This window comes from Acomys russatus, chromosome 16, assembly GCF_903995435.1.
Source record: "Acomys russatus chromosome 16, mAcoRus1.1, whole genome shotgun sequence".
Taxonomy (NCBI): Eukaryota; Metazoa; Chordata; class Mammalia; order Rodentia; family Muridae; genus Acomys; species Acomys russatus.
The window spans coordinates 21,374,809-21,393,704 of record NC_067152.1 but is presented as its reverse complement, the minus strand read 5'-3'; the positions used below and the strand labels follow the sequence as shown (position 1 = coordinate 21,393,704).

Sequence of the window (18,896 nt, the reverse complement as noted above, 5' to 3'; positions counted from 1 at the left end):
GAAAAATGACAGCAGTGGGCATGAAGATTGAAGATCAAGCTGAGAGCTATTCTGGCTTTAGAATCGAAGGCACATACAGGAACTGGAGCCGGCTGGACAAAGAATTGAGAAGGAGGGGTTTAGGATGGTTATGGGTCTTGGCTGAGGGCCTGGCAGTTCCGGAGTTAGTGGGGTGGGGGTGGGGTGGATGAGCTCAGACTTGGACCTGGTGATGGCAGAGATGGCAGGTCAATTGCGGCGGCGGTGGTGGTGATGGGTGTCATCACCAGCTAGCTACCAGGCAGCAAGACTTAGGGTGTGCCAGGTACTTCTTGGATTCTTTCACATTACTCTTCCAATAAACCTGTAAGATAGGGGTTTCAAGGGTTTTCTCTCATCCTCTAAGATTCACAGGCCGGGAGACTCAAAAAGAAAATGGTTTGGTCCAGGAGCAAGTGGTGACCTTGGAGAAAGGCCAGCACTTAGTGACAGTCATAGGGTCTGGAGAATTAGAGTACTCCTTCCTCATGGCTCAGGAGAATGGGAGACTGCCAAGGGCCTGTGGGCAGCAGCATGTTGAGCCGGGAGTTTCCTAGAACTGTGAGTGAGTGAGGACACAGTATCCCAGAGCTGGAGGACCTCTGAGTCCATTCAGAATCTGCTTAAAGTCTGGTTAGGCTGTAAGCTTCTATAGAGGAGATGGTGTCCCTGGTGACCACCTGTGCAGGCGGCTCTCTAGCGCAGTCAACCTTCTTCATGCTTTGACCTTTAATACAGTTCATGCTGGTTTTTTTTTTTTATTAAGATTTATTTATTTATTATGTATACAGCATTCTGCCTGTAGGCCAGAAGAGATGGTTGTAAGCCACCATGTGGTTGCTGGGAATTGAACTCATGACTTTTGGAAGAGCAGTCGGTGCTCTTAACCTCTGAGCCATCTCTCCAGCTCCTCGTGTTGTGTTTTTCTTGCTGCTTCACAACTGTGATTTTGCTAGTTGTGAATCATACTGCTATGAATCTGTGTTTTCTGATGGTCTCAGGTGATCCCCGTGAGGCGAGTCAAGACCCACAGATTGAGACCTGCTGCTCTAGGGTCTTTGTGGGAGGTGTGTGTGTGTTGTGTGTTAGAATGGAACTCTTTTCCTAATCAGGCCTAAGGTGCTGAGAGCTGGGCAGAGGGGAACTCCATCTGATAGCCCTCCTCTGCAGCAAATGTTGGGGTTATGGCAGATCTCTTCAAGTTCCCACAACTCATGATGGCAGTGGAGGAGTTTGGAAAGTTAAGATGACACACCTCAACAATCTGCCCACACCACAGACAGACACCCCCACCCCACCCCACAAACGGCCATATTTCATGGGTAAGCCACTGCTCAGGCCTGAAAAACTCCCCAAGAAGCCATACACAAGGTCCCTAGTCATTCAACTCATACTTAATTATGTGTGCTTTCCCCCCGCCCCCCAAGACAGGATTCCTCTGTGTAGCCTTGGCTGCCCTTGACTTGCTTGAACTCATAGTGATCCACCTGCCTCTGCCTCCTGACTGCTGGGATTAAAAGCATGTGCCACCACCACCCGGTTTAAACATGTGTGCTACTTAACCATCCCTTGCAACTCTAGGAAAGCTCTCCTCCTCACATAGTACATGGGGTAGATATGGGCCACAGATCTTCCACTCTAGATGCTTGTCCTGTCAGCCTAGAAGCTCTGACCACACCTCCACATTCCTCTCCCCCACCCAGGAAGCTCCAGCTGCATCATTTCTTGACAAGGTTTTCTGAGAGGGGACATGGTGGCTTAGTGGTTCAGGGACTTCTAACCTAGGCGTGATGACCTGAGATTTCGTGCTTTGGAAAGCTGTTGTCATGGGATCCCTCCCCCTACCCACCCCAGCGCCTGGTGTTACAAGGATGATCTGATCAGAGGAAATGCCCCCCCAAGAGACCACCACTGTTGCTAGTTTTCTGATTAATTGCTTTTTAAATTTTATGTGCATTTGTGTTTTGCCTGCATGTATGTTGTGTGGAGGGGTTGGATCCTGAAGCTACAGACAGTTGTGAGCTGCCATGTGGTTGCTGGGGATTGAACTCAGGCACGCTGGAAGAGCAGTCAGTGCTCTTAACCGCTGAGCTATCTCTCCAGCCCCTTCTGATGACTCTTAAGGTAGGTGTCAGACCTAGACAGGCCTTACATGGCCCTGAGGTACACAATAGTTTTGAGGACAGTTAGCAGGGAAGTCACTATTTAGGGGGACGGGAACAAGTTCTGTATCAGAACTAGGCACTAGGGGGTGGCTACCTCAGGGGCTGCTAGTGGAATTCTTTTTTTTTTTTTTTTTTTTAATTTATTCTTGTTACATCGCTAGTGGAATTCTTGAAGAGACCTCTTATCTCTGGTGTGGTCAGGGTCTAACCAAACTGACCAGAGCCTAAAGACTGAGACTTTTGTTTCCTATCAGGAGGAGGGAAGATGAGGCCACACCTCTTCAGTAGTCCAAACTACTGAAGCACAAGACTTTCCTCCAAGTATCTGTACAAGAAAAGGCTGTGCTGTGTGCTGCACAAGTCTCATTGCATTGACTTTTGGGATTCACCAAAACCTGTCCCTGGAACTGAGAGCTACCTGTGACTGTATGAGGCCTCTCATGCCAGCTGAGGGTCAGCATTCTCTTTGACATGGGGGACAACTGACAAGTTATCTCCTAGGTCACCCCAGGAAATCTTTGGTCCTCCTGTTACTCGATAGACCTGTGGGGTCTCAGGGCAGGGGAGTTGCTTTTGCTGTATTCAGTCCGTCCTCTGGCTTAAAGACCTCAGAAAAGGCAGACCTGAAAAAACTGTTTAGAGACCTCACAAAAACTGAGCAATGGTGACAAGTGAGTTAGCTAAGACCGGAGTTGGAGAACTGAATACCATTAAGACACCCCCCCCCCCCGCCCATCCTGCATAAAATTAGGAAAAGGAGGGAATTTCTGGCATCTCTTCCCCTCCCCCCACCAGCGCATCAAGAAACCAAGCAGCAAGGCTCTCGGGGCTGCTTTTATGGGGACGACCTGACAGAGGGCATGGTCCGTACAAAACCAGGAACAATACATACATATATATAGTATATACAGAGACGGGGTTCCTCCAAGGGCGGGGCAGGAGCGCTGCCGGTCAAAACCGGAAGTGCATCGAGGGCCCGCCCACCCGGCTCCGCCCCCTCCATCTGCCTGGGTGAAGTGCAAGGGGCCGGGCACTATGACAGCCAGCTCTTTCCGGGGAGTTGGGGCATGGATGGGGGCGGAAGGGGGGGGGCAAGAAATACTGATTGATGGTATGGTCTATTTACAGGGGAGCAGGAGAAGCCGAGAAGGATAGAATTGGGTTGTCTTTAAAAATGAACAAAAACCTAGGCTTGGGGCAAGGGTGGTACGTGGAAGTGGTAAAATGAGATGGATTTTGAGAGGGGAGGGTACCTGAGGGGGTCTCACCTCCCTTGGTCCAAGCCCCAATTTGGGGTCAAAGTGGGGAAACTGAGTCAATTTCACTTAGAAAGCAGGCTGACAGCAAGCAGCCCTGGTCTCCAAAAAGATGAGTAGTAAAGTTTGGCCCTCCAGTGAAAACATTGGAAAACAGTAGGGGGAGTGGAGGGGAGGCTGAGTCTCTTTGATGTTAAAACAAGGCTTCCAGGTGTGGCCCTGGGCAGGGCCTAGCTCCCCAGTGGGAGCTCTGCAGGCACACCCCTAAGCTGACCTCCTTCTCCTGGCATTCCTAGGCTAGACCAAGGAAACTTGAACCTGAGTGGCCTCAGGACAGTTCCAGGAGGTGGCTATGGCTATTTGGCACCTGGGAGAGGGGAGGCACAAGGAGAAGTTGAGGGCTGGTGCCCTTCCTAGGAAAGGGGGGCTGGATTCCAGGTGTTCTGGACTCACCCCTCTCCCTACTCCCATCTCTCCTTCCCCCCCTGAAGGATTCGTGAGAAATCAGTGCAGGCCCAGGCCCAGCCTCTGGCTCAAGGGTGGGCTCTATCCCTCCTGGGATGGGGAGCAGGGGTGGGAGATGTTGAGGCAACCCCTCCAAGCGGGAGGCCAGAATGCAACAGACAGCACGATGAGAGAGGGAAGAAGAAAGGGCCAAGGATGGAGAATCTCAAGTCAAGAGGCCCAGGGCCCACGTGGACCCCACGGGCAGGGAGCAGCCTCCAAGTGGTGAGATGCTGGGAGAACCCCAGCTCCACTCCAGTCCAGAGACACAGGCTGGAGGTTGTAAAGTCTGGCAGTTTGGTCTGCAGGTCCTTGTGTCCATCCACCACCCAGGCCAGCTCTCCACTTCTCTTGACCTCTGTGCCTCAGCGCCACAGGACAAGGAGGCCACTCTTCCAGCCATCGCTGTCTGCCCTGGCCACCCTAAGGGGGCCTGTAATATGGGCCCTCTGGTCCCTGAAGCTGGGGAAGGTGGGGTGGAGGAGTAGGGGAAGTCGGGGCACCTGTCCCCAGGCTGGGAGGGGTAGGGTGGGGAGTGAGGACAGGGGGCGAGGATAATGGGAGGGGATTATTATTGTCCGCTCGAGGAGTGATTCCTGTTAAGTAGAATTGGAATTCCTCAGTGTTTGCAGGTTTCCTTCCAGTTCTGAGATCTAGAAAACCAAAGAGAGGTTGGACGTCAGCCTGGCCACTGGGCATGGATTACTCACCCCCACACCAGGCTGTGACCTCGAGTTCGAGCAAGCAACAGTCCTTCCGGAACGTCAGCAGAGTGCTAGATTCTGGCTTCCATGCTGCCCCCTCTGTGGCTGCCCAGGGCAGTCCCGGCTCTCTACCTTGTCTAGAAGTTTGTCCATTTCCTCCTTCCTAGCCAGCTCCGACTCTTCCAGTACCCGACGCTGGGCAGTCTCTTTTTTCAGGAACTCGATCTCCCTGGAGACAGGCAAGGAACAGATGGTGGGTTAGGGTGTGGGGGTGGCTTCGGTCTAGGGAGAAGCAGGTTTTCCCAAGGCCTCTAGGACCTGGATCTGGTAGTCAGCCATTCCGGTCCAGGTAACCCCTCCCCACCCCCCCATGGCACCCTCTAACTTCTGTGCTCATGTCTCCCTACTTAGCTGGAGGAACGCTGGGGCAGGGACTACCACTCAAGACCTCTCTCCCTGCCTGGGCCCAGACCCCAAAGCTCCTGACACGTACTTTTGCTGGTAGTCCTTGATGAGACGTTTGGCCTTGCTGTACTTGCGTTCCAGGGCCTGATACTGGGCCTGAGTCTCCCGCAGGTGCTCATCCACAGCCTGGCACAGGCTCTGGGCCTCACCCCAGTAGCCCTCCAGCTTCTCCATGCGCTCCTTATTCTCCTCCACGCTCTGCTCCAGCTGGGCCTTCTCCACCCGCCAGCGCCCTTTCTCCTGCTCCAGACTCTGCAACTGTGAGGAAAGAGCAGCCCTGGGTTGGAGGGGACTGGAGTGAGCTTGGAGCCCATGGGTCTCTAGGGATTCCTGTGCCTGCAGAGCTTACTGGCACCCCTTACCCCCACTACCAACTCTCTAAAGTTGACCTTAGAGTTCTCCCAGGGGGGGCAGCAGGCACCCATGAATCACTGGTTAGAAACTCGTGCCTTATCCAGAAGATGGGAGTGCCATGCCTCAGGGCAGCTCTGCAGCAGGCCTGGTTTGCAGTCTGTCTCAGGAGAGTCCCCTCCCAGCTTCCAGGTGACCTGTATTCCCTAGCTCTGCCTGTGTTTCTCTCCTTATCACACCTTCCACACCACCTCTCTGCTGTGGAGCCCCAAATCCCCAAGCTCCTGGCAGATCTTGCACCTGATTTCAAGCCCTACCGCCCCAGCTTTTCACAGGCAGCACACCCAAATGGCACCCTCCCCCTTTTGAACCCTGCTTTCCTGCCTGGTGAGGGCCTCGCAGCAGTCCCAGTACTCCGTTCCCAGTTCCTGCTTGTCCTATCTTACTTGCTGTGAACACCTCATGAAGCCTTGGTGACTCAGGCTTTGCTGCAGACCCTCAGCCTCGCCACAGGGCCTTTGCTGGTACTGTTCCATTGCCAGGAATGCCCCATCTACCTTCCTTTGTACACCTACTGTGTATCACTTTCCAGAGAAGCCTGCTGGGACTTTAGTAGGGCAGCACCCCCCAGCCCCGAACTGGATGGGGGCCTTTCCTGATCTAGGGGCTCCGTAACCCTTCTCCTACAGAGCCGATCAGGTAGTAACAAGTCAATGGGGGTGCAGACCCTGAGACACACAAGCACAGGGATCAACTCTGCTTTTGCTCAAAACTGTGCCTAAAGTGGCGTTAGCTGTCCAGAAGTCGCCTTAGATGTCTGTCAACTGAATGCCTCTTTGCTTTCTGAAGCCCAAACCACCTGTGACCCACCCTCTGCCTCATGGCCCGAAAATACCCTCAAAAAATGCAGTCTCACTTGCCCCTCCTTCCCACCCTTGGCCTGTACTCTGACTCACCCTGACAAGCTCTACACGGGGCCTCTAACCAGTTTATCCATATCTGAGTCCTCACCCTCAGACCCTCCCATTTCCTACATGGTAAACTTCCAAAGGAACTCCAGGGCCCACAGCTCCATGCCTGTAGCACCAAGGCTACAGTTCGTGGAGGGGTGAGGTCAATACCATGCCATTTCTAGCTTCCCCACCGTCCAGCTGCCTCTCTCCTCTCCCCACAGGAGTCATGCCCTGGCAGGCCTCCTCCCAAAGTCAGCCTGCAAGCTCCCACCGAGAGCTCCTTGCTCTGCCCAGACACCCATCCTCTGCCCTCCTCCCTCTATGTGGGAGAGAACACACGCATGGCTGTGGCACTGCATCTTCATGGCCCCTGGAGAGCGGTTTCTCCTACTACCCCAGAAACCCCGTGGGAGTTGGGACTCCTTCAATATATAGAAGTCTGTGTGTCTACGACGCCTGGGGTGTGTGGGTACCCAATGTGCTTGTAAGCATCTGGTATGCATGTACAGTAGCCATGTGTGTCACCAGCTGGTGCTGTTAGCACCAATGTGTGTGCTGCTGGCCGAGGTGAAAAATGACACTCTTCCTAGGCTAGGCAGCCTGAACACTGGTCATGTTCATGTGTTTCTGTGACCTCAAGGGCGGAATGGGTCTACTTGTTCAGGTCAATACCCCTGGCAGCATCGATCACAGGAGTCTGAAAAGCATATCTGGGGGCTGAAGAGTTGGCTCAGTGGTTAAGAGCACTGCCTGCTCTTCCAAGGGACCCGGGTTCAATTCCCAGCACCCACATGGCAGCTCATAACTGTCTATAACTCCAAGATATGACACCCTCATACAGACATACATACAGGCAAAACACCAATGCACATTAAAAAAAAAAAAAAAAAAAAAAAGCCTTAAAGAAGCGAGGCAGTGGTGCACGCCTTTAATCCCAGCACTCAGGAGGTAGTGGCAGGCGGATCTCTGTGAGTTCGAGGCCAGCCTGGTCTACAAAGCAAGTCCAGAACAGCCAAGGCTACATAGAGAAACCCTGTCTCAAAAAACAAACGAACAACAAAAAAGTCTTAAAGAGAAGCATGTCTGTGCAGACAGAGTATGTAGGTATCAGAGTGAATGGGTCTGTGGAATTAGGCTGGCATGTGTCACTATGTGCACCTCTGTGTGTGTACTTTAAAAAAACAAAACAAAAACCCCCTCTATCTTATCCCTGGGCCTGTGCAGAATGGATGTGTGTTGAGACACAGGGCTGTTGACACTCTGGCTTTTGACTGAGCACCAACCCTGTACAGGCTGCAGATTTCCACGTATCTCCTCCCTGGTTTCTCACCATAGCTCTATGATGTTGCCACTGCTTTTATACCACACCTTGCATACAAGGGGATGAAGACCCAATGAGTGAATAGGGGAACAGATGGGCCAGAGCCCTTGGGCTCTTAATCCTGATATCCCTGGCCTCACAGTAGCCCATGGTGGCATGTTGTGGTGTGTGTGTGTGTGTGATGCGCGCGCAGGGACTCCTTCCTCCAGCCCTCAGCCCAGCTCTTCACCATGCACCCACACGCACATGTGCACGCACACCCTCACCTTCCGCTTCAGCTGCTGGATTTCTGCTTCCGTGACAGCATGCTTGATCTGGAGCTGCAGACATAGGGTGGCACTCAGCTCCCAGGGCCAGCTCCCCGCTGACCTCCACCCACTGCCCCAGGGCCCCTCCTCCAACCTCCTTGAACTTGTGCACCAGCTTTTCAGGCTCCATCTCCACGGGGGATAGCGCATCCTCATTCTCCGCTAGTTCGAACACCTCGATGGCCATTTCACCCCCTGGGAACGTGGGGCTCAGTTCTTCATCCTCATCGGTGGCGTACTCCCCTGTCTGTGGAGGGATGCAGGCAGTGTCTACTCCACCTCCCTGAGCAACCTCTAGGCTGGAGACCAGCACCATGACACTCATGCCGGACTAGGAGCTAGCCAGGGGAGTCTCCAAGGCTAGGACAGACACACTGTAAGACTGAAGAAACTTCCTGTACTGCTTTCCCTATAACATGGCTTCCTTAAGGACCCATCCCTCTCCTGAAATCAGGTTCCCTAGATTTCTACCCTGCCCTCAGAATAAGGACTGAGGAGACTGTGTTTTCCTTCTAGTTACAGGGAACCTCTCTGAAGACAGAGAGTGGGACTCCTGTTTTTTGCCTGGGGTTCTTTGAGGGGAGGGTCCACTTCTCTCTCTCTCTGACCATAAGATCCCCGGGGGGTCTGGGTTTTTTGTTTGTTTGTTTGTTTTTTTGTTTTTTTAAAGCAGGCCTGGAAAAAGTACGAGTCAAATGGCTGCGCTGCTTCACCTAGCCACCAGAGGGCAGTCATGCCCCTACCTCCTCGTCATCCTCTCCATACTGGGCGTATCTCTGCTCCATCATCTCCCGCTGCCATCTCTCCTGCTCCAAGGTCTGCTGAATTAGCTGGGCCACTTCACTCTGTTCTCCAGGCCTCTCCCGGCCAATCATGAACCTGCAGGGACACCAGAGTCATCTGTCATCCTGGCGTCATCCCAGCCTGTCTACAGCTGGGAATGCCACTGCCGTCCTTGTGGTATTCCCTCCCTCCAAACCTAGGCCCTCCCAGGGGAGGTGAACTGAGAGAGGCCGTGGAATTACTAATGAATAGGGGAACTGGGGCTCTCACAGAACTGCCTACCAGGAGAGGCAGGAAGAGCTGCTAGCCTTCCTGGCCCAGCTGTGGGAAGGGGATGTCAGCCAAACTTTGGGCTGGGCTACAAGGAACTTGACCTCAGGGACTCTCAGCATAGGAGCTTTTCCCACCAAAGAGAAAACAGCAGCACCAAAAAGATAGCTCAGTGGTTAAGAGAGCTGCTTGCTCTTCCAGAGGTCCTGAGTTCAATTCCCAGTAACCACATAGTGGCTCACAACCATCTACGAAGTGATCTAATGCCCTCTTCTGGCATCCAAGTATACATGTATACATGCAGGTAAAGCTCTCATATACATTAAATAAACCTTAAAAAAAAAAAAAAGAAAGAAAGCATGGGGAGTGGCCAAAGTGAGCCACCCTGGGGGATACAGAATGGATCACAGAGGTGTGTTTTGGGTGTGCTCCAAGCCCCTGGTCAGGAAGGGGCAGGATGATGACAATTGCAGATTAGTATGGAGAGGAAACAGTGGGACTTCCAGGCGCTAGCTCCTCCTCCCCCAGACACCCACATCCTGTTTCTCTCCAGCACCCTTTCCTGGGGGCAGTGCCCCCTCTAGAAGTGGGGCAGGGAGTGGTCCCCAAGTGTCCTATTCAACCCAGTGGAGCAGCCTTCCCAACAGGTCATGGGGTGGACCGGAGGGAAGCTAAAGCTCTGGGTGGGGGAGCCTAGTGTGGTTAGCAGACATCTTGGCTTTTCAACAGGTGAGGCAGAGAACGAGCCGAGAGGCAAGCATGGAGGGACCTGAGCCTGGGAGCCTGAGTCCCAGTGGTTAGCAGTAGCCAGGGATCCAGGGATGGGAAGGCAGGCCTGGGGCAGGGGCTGCAACTCCCTCAGGCAGGGAACTGGTGCCCTGAGAGGACTAGCTTCCTGCCTGGTCCCTTTCTGGGCTCTCACCGCACTCGGCCCTTGGTGTTCCTGAGCACAGAGGCCGCGAAGCTCTGGGTCACTCCCACTAGGCTTGTTCCATCCACCTCCACCAGTAGATCGTTCACTTGGATCCTAGGGAAAGTGACATTTGTTAGGGGGTCATGCGGGGAACAGGAGCTGGGTTAAAGGTGGACTCTGCCCACCGGAAACTCGAGGCTCAATCCCAGGGTTCCAGGATAAAATACGTGGGAACAGAGAGAGCCAGGCGATACAGATGCAGTTACCCAGGACCGGGAAAGGTGACACGCTTCCTGTAACAATCATACTCTTGTCTCTTCAGTCACACACTCAACAGGGTGATGCGACATGCTCAGAGCTCATTTCTACACATGACATGTGCTACCACCCCAATCTCCTCCCAAATGCCTGAGACCCAAGCATGCCCCCCCTTGTGCGCGCGCGCGCACACACACACACACACACACACACACACACACACACCAATCCACAGCCACAAGACAGTCCAGCTGTAGGGGTGTCCCAGTGCCCACAGAGAAGAGGAAGATGGGGTGGTAGCCTAGCCTGCAAGGGGATGCAGAAGATGGGTGAAGACTTGGGCACCGTCTTCCTCCTCCACTTCCACCTCCCGGGAGGTTTTGAGCTTCTCAAAGCTTCAAGCAGCAGTGGAGAGGATGCCTGATGTAAACCATTTTCTCCCTTACAGTCCACATTCTCGGGGCAAAGGGGGGGATCAGCCCATGATGCTCACATGCCTGCTTTGCTAGCGAGCAGGCAACAGTGGCCAATCTCTGGAGAGGGAAGTAGGTGGCAGGAAGGAGCCATCCTGTCTGTTCCTGTTGCCTCACACCACCTATGCCCCAGCAGGCACAAGCCCTCCAACTCAGGGCTCCCAAGCTTCTCACAACATGACCCTTCTGTAACCCAGCCCTCACCACTCATCCCTGTCACATGGAGGGGGATGTGGGTGTCAACCCTTCACAGCTTTCCTGAGGGAAAGCCTCACAGCACTTCCCACTCCTTCCTCCTGTAGCACACACAACAGAAGATCTGACAGAGAAGGGTGTGGATGCCAGGCCTCTAGTGGCCTTTAACATCCTTCTGTCTGGGCCGGGCGTGGTGGCGCATGCCTTTAATCCCAGTACTCGGGAGGCAGAGGCAGGTGGATTGCTGTGAGTTCGAGGCCAGCCTGGTCTACAAAGTGAGGCCAGGATGGCCAAGGCTACACAGAGAAACCCTGTCTCGAAAAACCAAAAAAAAAAAAAAAAAAAAGATCCTTCCGTCTTATGGAACCCCAGGCCTCTGGCCACAGACGGTCCACACAGGTATACACACACACACACACACACACACACACACTTATGCACATACAATGAGCAACCTCAGCTCCAGAGCGCGGCCACAATTAGCCTAACCCTATGCACACCTGATCTCTGCCATCTACAATTCCTGCCATTGGTCTCCAGACTTAGAACCCCTTCCACTCAGGCTGGGAAACATAGTTCAGCTGGTAGAGGGCTGGCCTTGAATGCATGAAGCCCTGAGATCCAAGGAACCTTTTATCTTTATTTTTTGATTTTTCAAGATAGGATCTTGAAAATGTAGCCCTGGCTGGCCTGGAACTCAAAGACCTTCCTGCCTCTGCCTCTGGAATGCTGCAATTAAACACATGCGCGACTACACCTGGCTACAAGAAACCTTTTATACACTCGCTTGGCCTTGCTAGGTCCTGCTTGGCCTTCAGCTCTCATTTTCAACATTACTTCCTCCAAGAAGCCCACCCGTCAGAGTGGCCAGGCCCTCCACTTTGTGCCTTCATAGAGTCTTCTCCATTCAGCCAGTTTGTTTGTTCAGTCTGGTATCTGTCTACTTTTAATACACTGCTTGTTTTCTGAGGGCAAGGCCCTCTACACACTAACTGCCAGGGCCTGGCACTCACCCAATGAGAGTCAGGCCCTCAGTATTTGTTAAGGGAAAGAAATGCAAAGTCTTATTCCAGACACGCAGCCCGTGTTCTTCCTATTAGAGACAACACGCACCCTAGCCCAGTACACACCGTACTAGGTACAGCCTAGCTTCACACCCCGCCCCCCGCAGAATGTGTGGGGCCCTGGGGAGGGCTTCCATCTGTTCACGGCTGTCACCCCAAAGCCTGGCACAGCACCTGCACAGCGGTGCTCCTTGAACATCCAAAGATACACAGCACACACACAGGCCTCCCAGAGGCATGCCCCCACCCCCAACCCCGCACCCATCCCAGGTGAGAACTGCTGAAGAGACTTGGGGAAGGGAGCGCAATGAGAGTGGTACCTGCCATCCCGATGGGCTGCGCCACCCTCAGTCACAGTCTTGACGAAGATGCCCAGCTTCTCCAGGCCCATGTCGGCTCCGGCCCCCATGCCAATGATGCTGATGCCCAGGCCCTCAGAGTCTGTGAGGCAGAAGGGGAGAAGCCATGGCTGGCAGCGATCCTCTACCCCATCCACAATCCAAGGAACAGCTTCCTTCCGGAAGTAGTTCCCAAGCTTAGGAGTCATTGTGACGAGGAGAGAACCATGGTTCAACCCACTTCCCTCTTGCCAGGCTAACTCAGATGGGTTATCCCTGGCCTTTGTGCTATCCAATGAGCTCACAGGCAGCAGGGTGTGTGAGGATGGCTGGGGTGTGGCAGACTATTGTGTATACAGATAAAGGCCCATGGCTGAGATGGAGACTGAGCTAGGACTTAGCCTTAAGCCTTTTGGTCTCTCTTAATTAGTCTCTTCTATGCCCAGAGCTTCACTGGCCAAACATGGATACCCACTTTGCCCCACAGACCTCTAGCATCCACACACATGACCTTCCCCGTCAACACTCCCTGAGAACAGGAACCTCATTCACTAGATGCCAGGCCTGGGAAGCATGCAGAGTCCTCTCTCCTAGTTCTGGGTTCCACTAAGTCAAGTAACCACCAGGCACTGTTGGTTGTTCCTGCCCGGTGCACCCACTTTCACTACGCTATTGTTGACCCTGAGTGCCACTGCCATCTTTCTAGAATGGCTTTCCCAGTCCCTACAACAGATCCCAACCCCTCTCAGAGGTGACCGTGCACTCGCCATGGTGCGTGCTACCCTGGTCACACACGCATCCTATGCTGGATGTTCTGCTTGTATGTCCAGGAGTGTCAAATTCCCTGGAACTAGAGTTACAGACAGTTGTGAGCTGCCCTGTGGAAGCTGGGAATTGAACTCAGGACCTTTGGAAGAGCAGCCAGTGCTCTTAACCACTAAGCCATCTCTCCAGGCCCCATCTTATGCTGGATGCACCTCTCCCTTTCCAAATGGCTCCTCTTCAGAGCTCAGCCCAGACATCGCTTCCTTGAGAATCTTTTAGCGTGGCGAGGCTCTATCAAATGCAGCCTCTTTCCTCCCAGCACTTAGGATGGAACATAAGGCTGACATAGAGGAACTGCCTACTTTTACTTGTCCCTGTGCCTCCCAGAGGGCCAGGGTCACAGACACAGAAGTTAGATGTGTCCACCAAGTACCACTCCTTGGCAATATACTGGAGCCACCAGAAGCTGTGAGTGCTGATAAGGAATGCCAACAAAGGCGAGTAGGGGCTGGAGTCAAGAAGTCCAGCGTGTGGGTACCTATATAAGGGTGGCAGGACAGAGGCTAGCCCCCACAGAAGACCCCAGTGTGCCCCTTAGATTGGCTTGGCCTCTCACCCTTCTCCAGCTCCACGGGAAACAGCTCCAACCTCTCCACACGCTTTTCTAGCTCGTATTCCGCAGAGGCTGCCATGGGATCCACATCCTCATTGCGTCGGTCATAGTCCTCGTTGGAGTAGGTGCTGAATACCTGGGGAGGAGCAGCTCTCAGAGGCCCATAGGAGGGCACGAGCACAGCTGGTGGGAGGAGGCCCTACGTCCTTCCTGCCAGAGGCCCTTCTCCTATACCAATCTCACAAGGGATCTAGCTTTCAGCAAAGGGGCTTCCTAGTCCTAGTGCCCAGGGGCAAGAAAGCAAAAGATCCACTGCACATGGTATAGTCTGTGTGGAACTGGGAGGAGGGGAACACTCCTGGGGACACTGAAAGGTTAGGGAATTTCCAATACTGGGATGGAGAGAAAGAAAGAGATGAGACCTAAGAACCGAACAGCTGGAGGTGGACACAAAGACACAGCCATACATAGAGGAAGAACGGGCTGAGCAGAAGACAGGAAGAGGAGGAGGGGAGAGAGGATGGAGGAGACACTAGAGGATGCCAGATGGGGAGGGGGATGGGAGGAGGAGGGAAGGAGGAAAGAGGCAGAGGCACCAGGACCCTTCCCTACCCAGCTACTAGAGTGGACGGGCCATAAGGGTGTGGGGAGGAAGTGGAGAGGACCGTCTACTTCCACAGGGAAGGGAAGGCCCTTCACTCCCAGGTAGGCCTCAGGTAGTAGGAGTAGAAGAGAAAGCCGAGCCCCTACAGCCCTCCCACATGCCAGAAATGTGTCCCCGAAGAGCAATACCCCTGTCCACAGAAGAGCCAGGCATAGGTTCCAAGACTGGTGCCCTAAAGGAACCAAGGATCATGGGAAGCGGCAGTCTCTCTGCCCTTGCACTGTATGCCGTGCCCCTCTGATATCTCTCTCCTTCTGTCTAACTCTGAGCTCTTCATAGGACCAGTGAAGGGGAGACAGGGCTTGATGGGTACCTAATGTTAGACCCAGGAAACGTCTGAAAGGCAGATGTAAGCATCATCCGGGAGACTACAGCATGCCCCCACCCCTTGGCTTTACTGCTGGGTGTGACAGGTTGGCATCACTTGAAGGGGTAGAGGCAGCTCTATCAGCTGGGTGGGCCAGAAGGAACCAGAGGAAGACATTGTCTCCAGCAGGACCCATGCCAGGGCCCCCTCTGCTCCAGGAACAGATTTATGGGCACCCTGGTAAGCAGGGTTACTCCTGTGTTCCAGCTTTGGTTGGTGCTTGCTGAATGTCATCCCAAACCTCTAGTCTAAGCACAGAGGTTATGCTGCCTTGGTGGAAGGTAGAGAGGATTTTTGGACCAGCCAGGAGCACAGCGGGCGTTTTATGTGTTCACTTAGCTCAATGCCCTTAACTATACGGTATCAGACGTTCAGGGTCAGGCCCTTAATGCTCATCCAGATACTGTGCAGTGGCCAGTATCTCCTCTTCTCCAACATCTGGCCAGCTGGATTCCACATATAATCTATTACCCAAGGTCTTGAGGGGTTGGTTAGGCAGGCGTAGGGCAAGGTGGCACCAGAGTCCAGAAGGGTTGCAGTAGGTGAGTAACTAGTGACTTAGTTGCCATTGCAGAAGTGCCCCAAGCTTTAGGACAACCAGTGGCATAAGTCTGGATCAGCAAATTGGCCTTGTCCCACTTCCCATCACACACACACTCCACTGAGGACTTCCAAAACACTCCTGAGGCCTGATCTGGCCCTTGTCTTCTCTCTACGGCCTGTCCACCTTTTGTATCCCGCCTGCTGTGGGAAGCTCAGGCAGGTTTCAGGCTCAGAGGCCTCAGCCCAAACAGTCACTCCTCCTGTCAGAAGGCCCTGGGCTCAGCTATCTCCTCAGCTGACAGTTTGGAATTGTATTCTCTGCCCTGAACAGATACCACCTCCATAATGCTGACAATTGGGTCGGGGAGTTGGGGGTGGGGTGGGAGGGGCAGAGTACCCTGGGTTCAGAATCAGTGCAGCAGTGACCCTGTAGAAAAGCCTGGGGCCCTCGGCCAGGGTGGGAGGAGGTAAGCCCCAGTAAGGCCAAAAGTCAAATACTCAAAGAGTCTCCACACTCACAGCCTTGGCTCTCACGCTAGTGGCCAGCTTGCTTCAGAGTCACCAGGGAGTCTGGAGCACTGCTCCAAATCATGTGCTATTTTTTACCAAAAAAAAAAAAAAAAAAATCAGGGTAAGGCGTCAGATACAGACAGAGGGCCCAGACCACACTCCCTCTCTATGAGAGCATAGAGAGCATATGAGCTGCTTTTTAAAAAACAAAAACAAAACCATGACAATGGGCCAACCACCTCTGACAGCCTCCCAACATCCTCCACTCCTTCCTGGATCCCACTGCCTTCACAGGGAACAGGGCATGGAGGAGTCTTCCAAAACCCCAGGCATGGAGGCTGGCCACCCTTGACCTTTTAGACCTCTGCTGGCCTGGGAGAAGGGAGGAAGAGGAGGGTGAGAAAAACTGGGGCAGCCTTGCTGTCCAGGAGTAGCTATGGAAACTGCAAGCAAACACATGGGGTTTGGCTGGGGAGGGGTGGGAGGGGCAGGGTTGTCCACATCCACTGGGACAGGCCAGGTGCTTGGAGAGCAAAGAAAAGACCACCAAAGCTGGATGTACCAGCTGAGCTCTCAGGGCAATGGGGAAATGGGAGTGGTCTCCTGGTCTTAATTCTCCCCAGGGGACACCTTTTCTCAACCACCACTACTCAGATCTCAAAGCACTGAGGGGCAGGTTCACAAACCAATCACCAGTAGAGGTGGGAGAGAAAGAGGGGCTGAAACCACCCGCCCCCCAAAGCAAGTCCCCCATCCTCTTTTAAAGTACTCAGAGAATATGGACAGGATTCCCAAAGCTATAGGCATGTAAGTCTGCCAGGAGCCTTTAGGGGAAACTTCCAGACCAACAGCCCTCTTCCTGTAGGGCCTGCAGAAGGCCTACTCCTTCAAGAGCCATGTAAGAGGCCCCTTTCCTGTGCAACCCTGGATGCGGGAAGCTGCCCCAGCATGGACCCTAAGGTGTAGAGTCGTTTCCCCAGCCCCAGTCACATGGCATGGCCCAGCTCATTGCTCAGTCTGCTTCCTTCTTTCACTTCTGCAAACCCGGTCCTAGTACTGACAGGGAAGAGAAGCTGCAGTCCTCTGTATCTTTGTTTTGGGAAGTCCCTAGCTCTCTGCCCCCCGCCCCCCACACACACACACAGAGCCAGGCTCACACATCCAGAAGCAGGAAGTGTCCCTTAAGCTCCCCACCTTTCTCTTCCTGACAGTGGGGCATGTGTAGGAACAATATCCCACACCCCTTCAGGCCAGCCAAGTCCCAGCCTCTGGCAGTCTCTGGAAGAAAGAATGTTTGGGGGGGGGGGTGGAGGAAGAGCGAGCAGGTGTCCCAGAGTAGGCGTGGGACCCCGAGGGATGCTGGGCGGGACTAAGAACCTGAAGGCAGGTCGCAGCAGGCCACCTTCACAAACACACAGACCTGAAAACCTTCCTACTCTGACAAACAGCTGGAAGTTCCCCACGCCTCCTTCATTGTGGGAACTTCTGGGAACCCGGCTGGGTGGCAGGGGCTGACTCAGCCTGCCAAACACGGATGTCTGGGCGGGGGCGACCACTTGCACGTGGCAGGGGTAGCGCGGGAGGGGGGGGAGCAAAGGAGGGGGTGTCACTCACTTGGATCGGTGCGGTGCTGAAATGGATCTTTCGGCTCGGGGCCGGGTCCTCTTCCTCTGAGAGCCCGGGAATCTCCACACACCCTGACTCTGGCTCATAGGGGGGCTCACCGTCCTCTTCATCTTCTTCATCGTCCTCCTCCAGGGCACTGCCCCCAGAGTCCTCCCCTAGTCCACTGTAGGCGCTCACATCCACCAAGTCCGCTTCCGAGAAGTCCTCCTTCTTGGACTCATCCACCTCTTCAGGTGCCACGTCCAGGGCCCGGCCATTGTCCACCCCCCTCTCCTGCGTCGCCACGGTAGCTACCTCCTCCTCAGGGACCACTTCGGCCTTGGGCTCCTCGGGAGCAGGGCTGGCTGCGGTGGCCGAGGTGCTGCCATTCTCCAAGGCTGCATGGACGGTCACCTCGGCCTGTATCACTTCCCCGGGAGCCGACTCAGCCTCAGACTCCCCACTTTCTTCAACCTCCACAGGCTTGATCTTACGCACCTCCCGAGGCTTAGGCGGCGGTCGGGCTGGGGCCACTCGGTGCTGTGGGGGCTGCTGCCCTCCGGGGCCACGCTCCTTCTCGGTCGAAGCATCTCCCGACGGGGCGGGAGGCGGTGGCGGTGGCTGGAAGACCCGGGACCGCTTACTGACTAGCTTCGAGTTGACCTGGGGCGCCCCCGCGGCCCGGGGAGGCCCAGGCGCACGGTGAAGGCCGGTCCTCGAGTCGGCTTTCTCGAAGACCGCACTGAGCTGGCTGACCGTCGGCGACACGGCGTCAGCATCCAGCTTGTCCAGCGCCTCGGTGCTGCCGTTAAAGCGCACCACGACGTCCAGCTTCCGGTCCTGCAGGCCGGCGCGCTCCTGCCTCAGCAGCCGTCGCGCCGCGGCCTCCTTGTCGCCACCCGAGGCCGCGGGGACGCTCCGTTCGAACAGCTTCCGCGTCTCCTGCAGCCGGGACGGCGGGTGCGGCGGTGGAGCGGGCTGCGCCGAGGGCGCGGGCTTGGAGTCGAAGCGGCTCACGCGCTCCGACACACTGGTGCCCAGCTTGAGCAGAGCGCTGTGGTCCACGTTCTCGTTCAGGCTGCTAGCCCGCGGCAGGGACAGACGCACGGCACGATCGGACGCCCGTGGGGCCTCGGCCATGCCTGCGCCGCCGCCCGCCTCGCCCGGCGGCCCCGCGGTGGTGCCCATCTGCAGGAACATACTTTTGATACGGTGGACGTTGGAGCCATATTTCTTATGGTGGGCCGCCTTGGGTGCCTCGTCCGGCCCGGGCGCATCGGGAGGTTTTAATGCCTGGATGCCCGCTTCGTAGGCGCTGCGGTGCGGGGAGGCGCTCCGGAGGGGACCCCCGGGCCCCCGAGGCTCCGTCTTCATCATGATGGGGGGAGCCGGGTTAGCATCCCCCCGCACCCCGCTGCCCCCCTCCAGCAGGCGGCTGGCCAAGTCGGGACCACCGCCCCCTTCTCCCCCAAAGAAAGAAATCCCTAAAG

At 54.9% G+C, this 18,896-nt stretch overlaps 1 protein-coding gene across 1 annotated transcript; it reads right to left on the bottom strand.

Moving 5' to 3' along the window:
* Nucleotides 1-3,000: 3,000 nt before the first annotated feature.
* Nucleotides 3,001-18,850, bottom strand: Ppp1r9b (protein phosphatase 1 regulatory subunit 9B). The gene is made up of 10 exons (XM_051158350.1): nucleotides 17,416-18,850; nucleotides 13,721-13,853; nucleotides 12,322-12,442; nucleotides 10,021-10,125; nucleotides 8,789-8,924; nucleotides 8,140-8,292; nucleotides 8,004-8,057; nucleotides 5,141-5,370; nucleotides 4,780-4,876; nucleotides 3,001-4,596 (listed from the first exon to the last, which is right to left on the bottom strand). The coding sequence occupies exons 1-10, from the start codon at nucleotides 18,781-18,783 to the stop codon at nucleotides 4,543-4,545; spliced, it is 2,451 nt and encodes an 816-aa protein (XP_051014307.1). The 5' UTR covers nucleotides 18,784-18,850; the 3' UTR covers nucleotides 3,001-4,542.
* Nucleotides 18,851-18,896: the final 46 nt, after the last annotated feature.

What these genes read in the sequence shown, in the direction of transcription:
- Ppp1r9b (XM_051158350.1), bottom strand. Translation starts at nt 18,783, where the DNA reads ATGATGAAGACGGAGCCTCGGGGGCCCGGGGGTCCCCTCCGGAGCGCC. An exon ending in ATGGAGAGGATGACGAGGAG is followed by an intron (nt 8,293 to 8,788) that starts GTAGGGGCATGA and finishes ATCCCTCCACAG; the next exon opens with ACAGGGGAGTACGCCACCGA. An exon ending in TCCAGCAGCTGAAGCGGAAG is followed by an intron (nt 5,371 to 8,003) that starts GTGAGGGTGTGC and finishes CTTTCCTCACAG; the next exon opens with TTGCAGAGTCTGGAGCAGGA.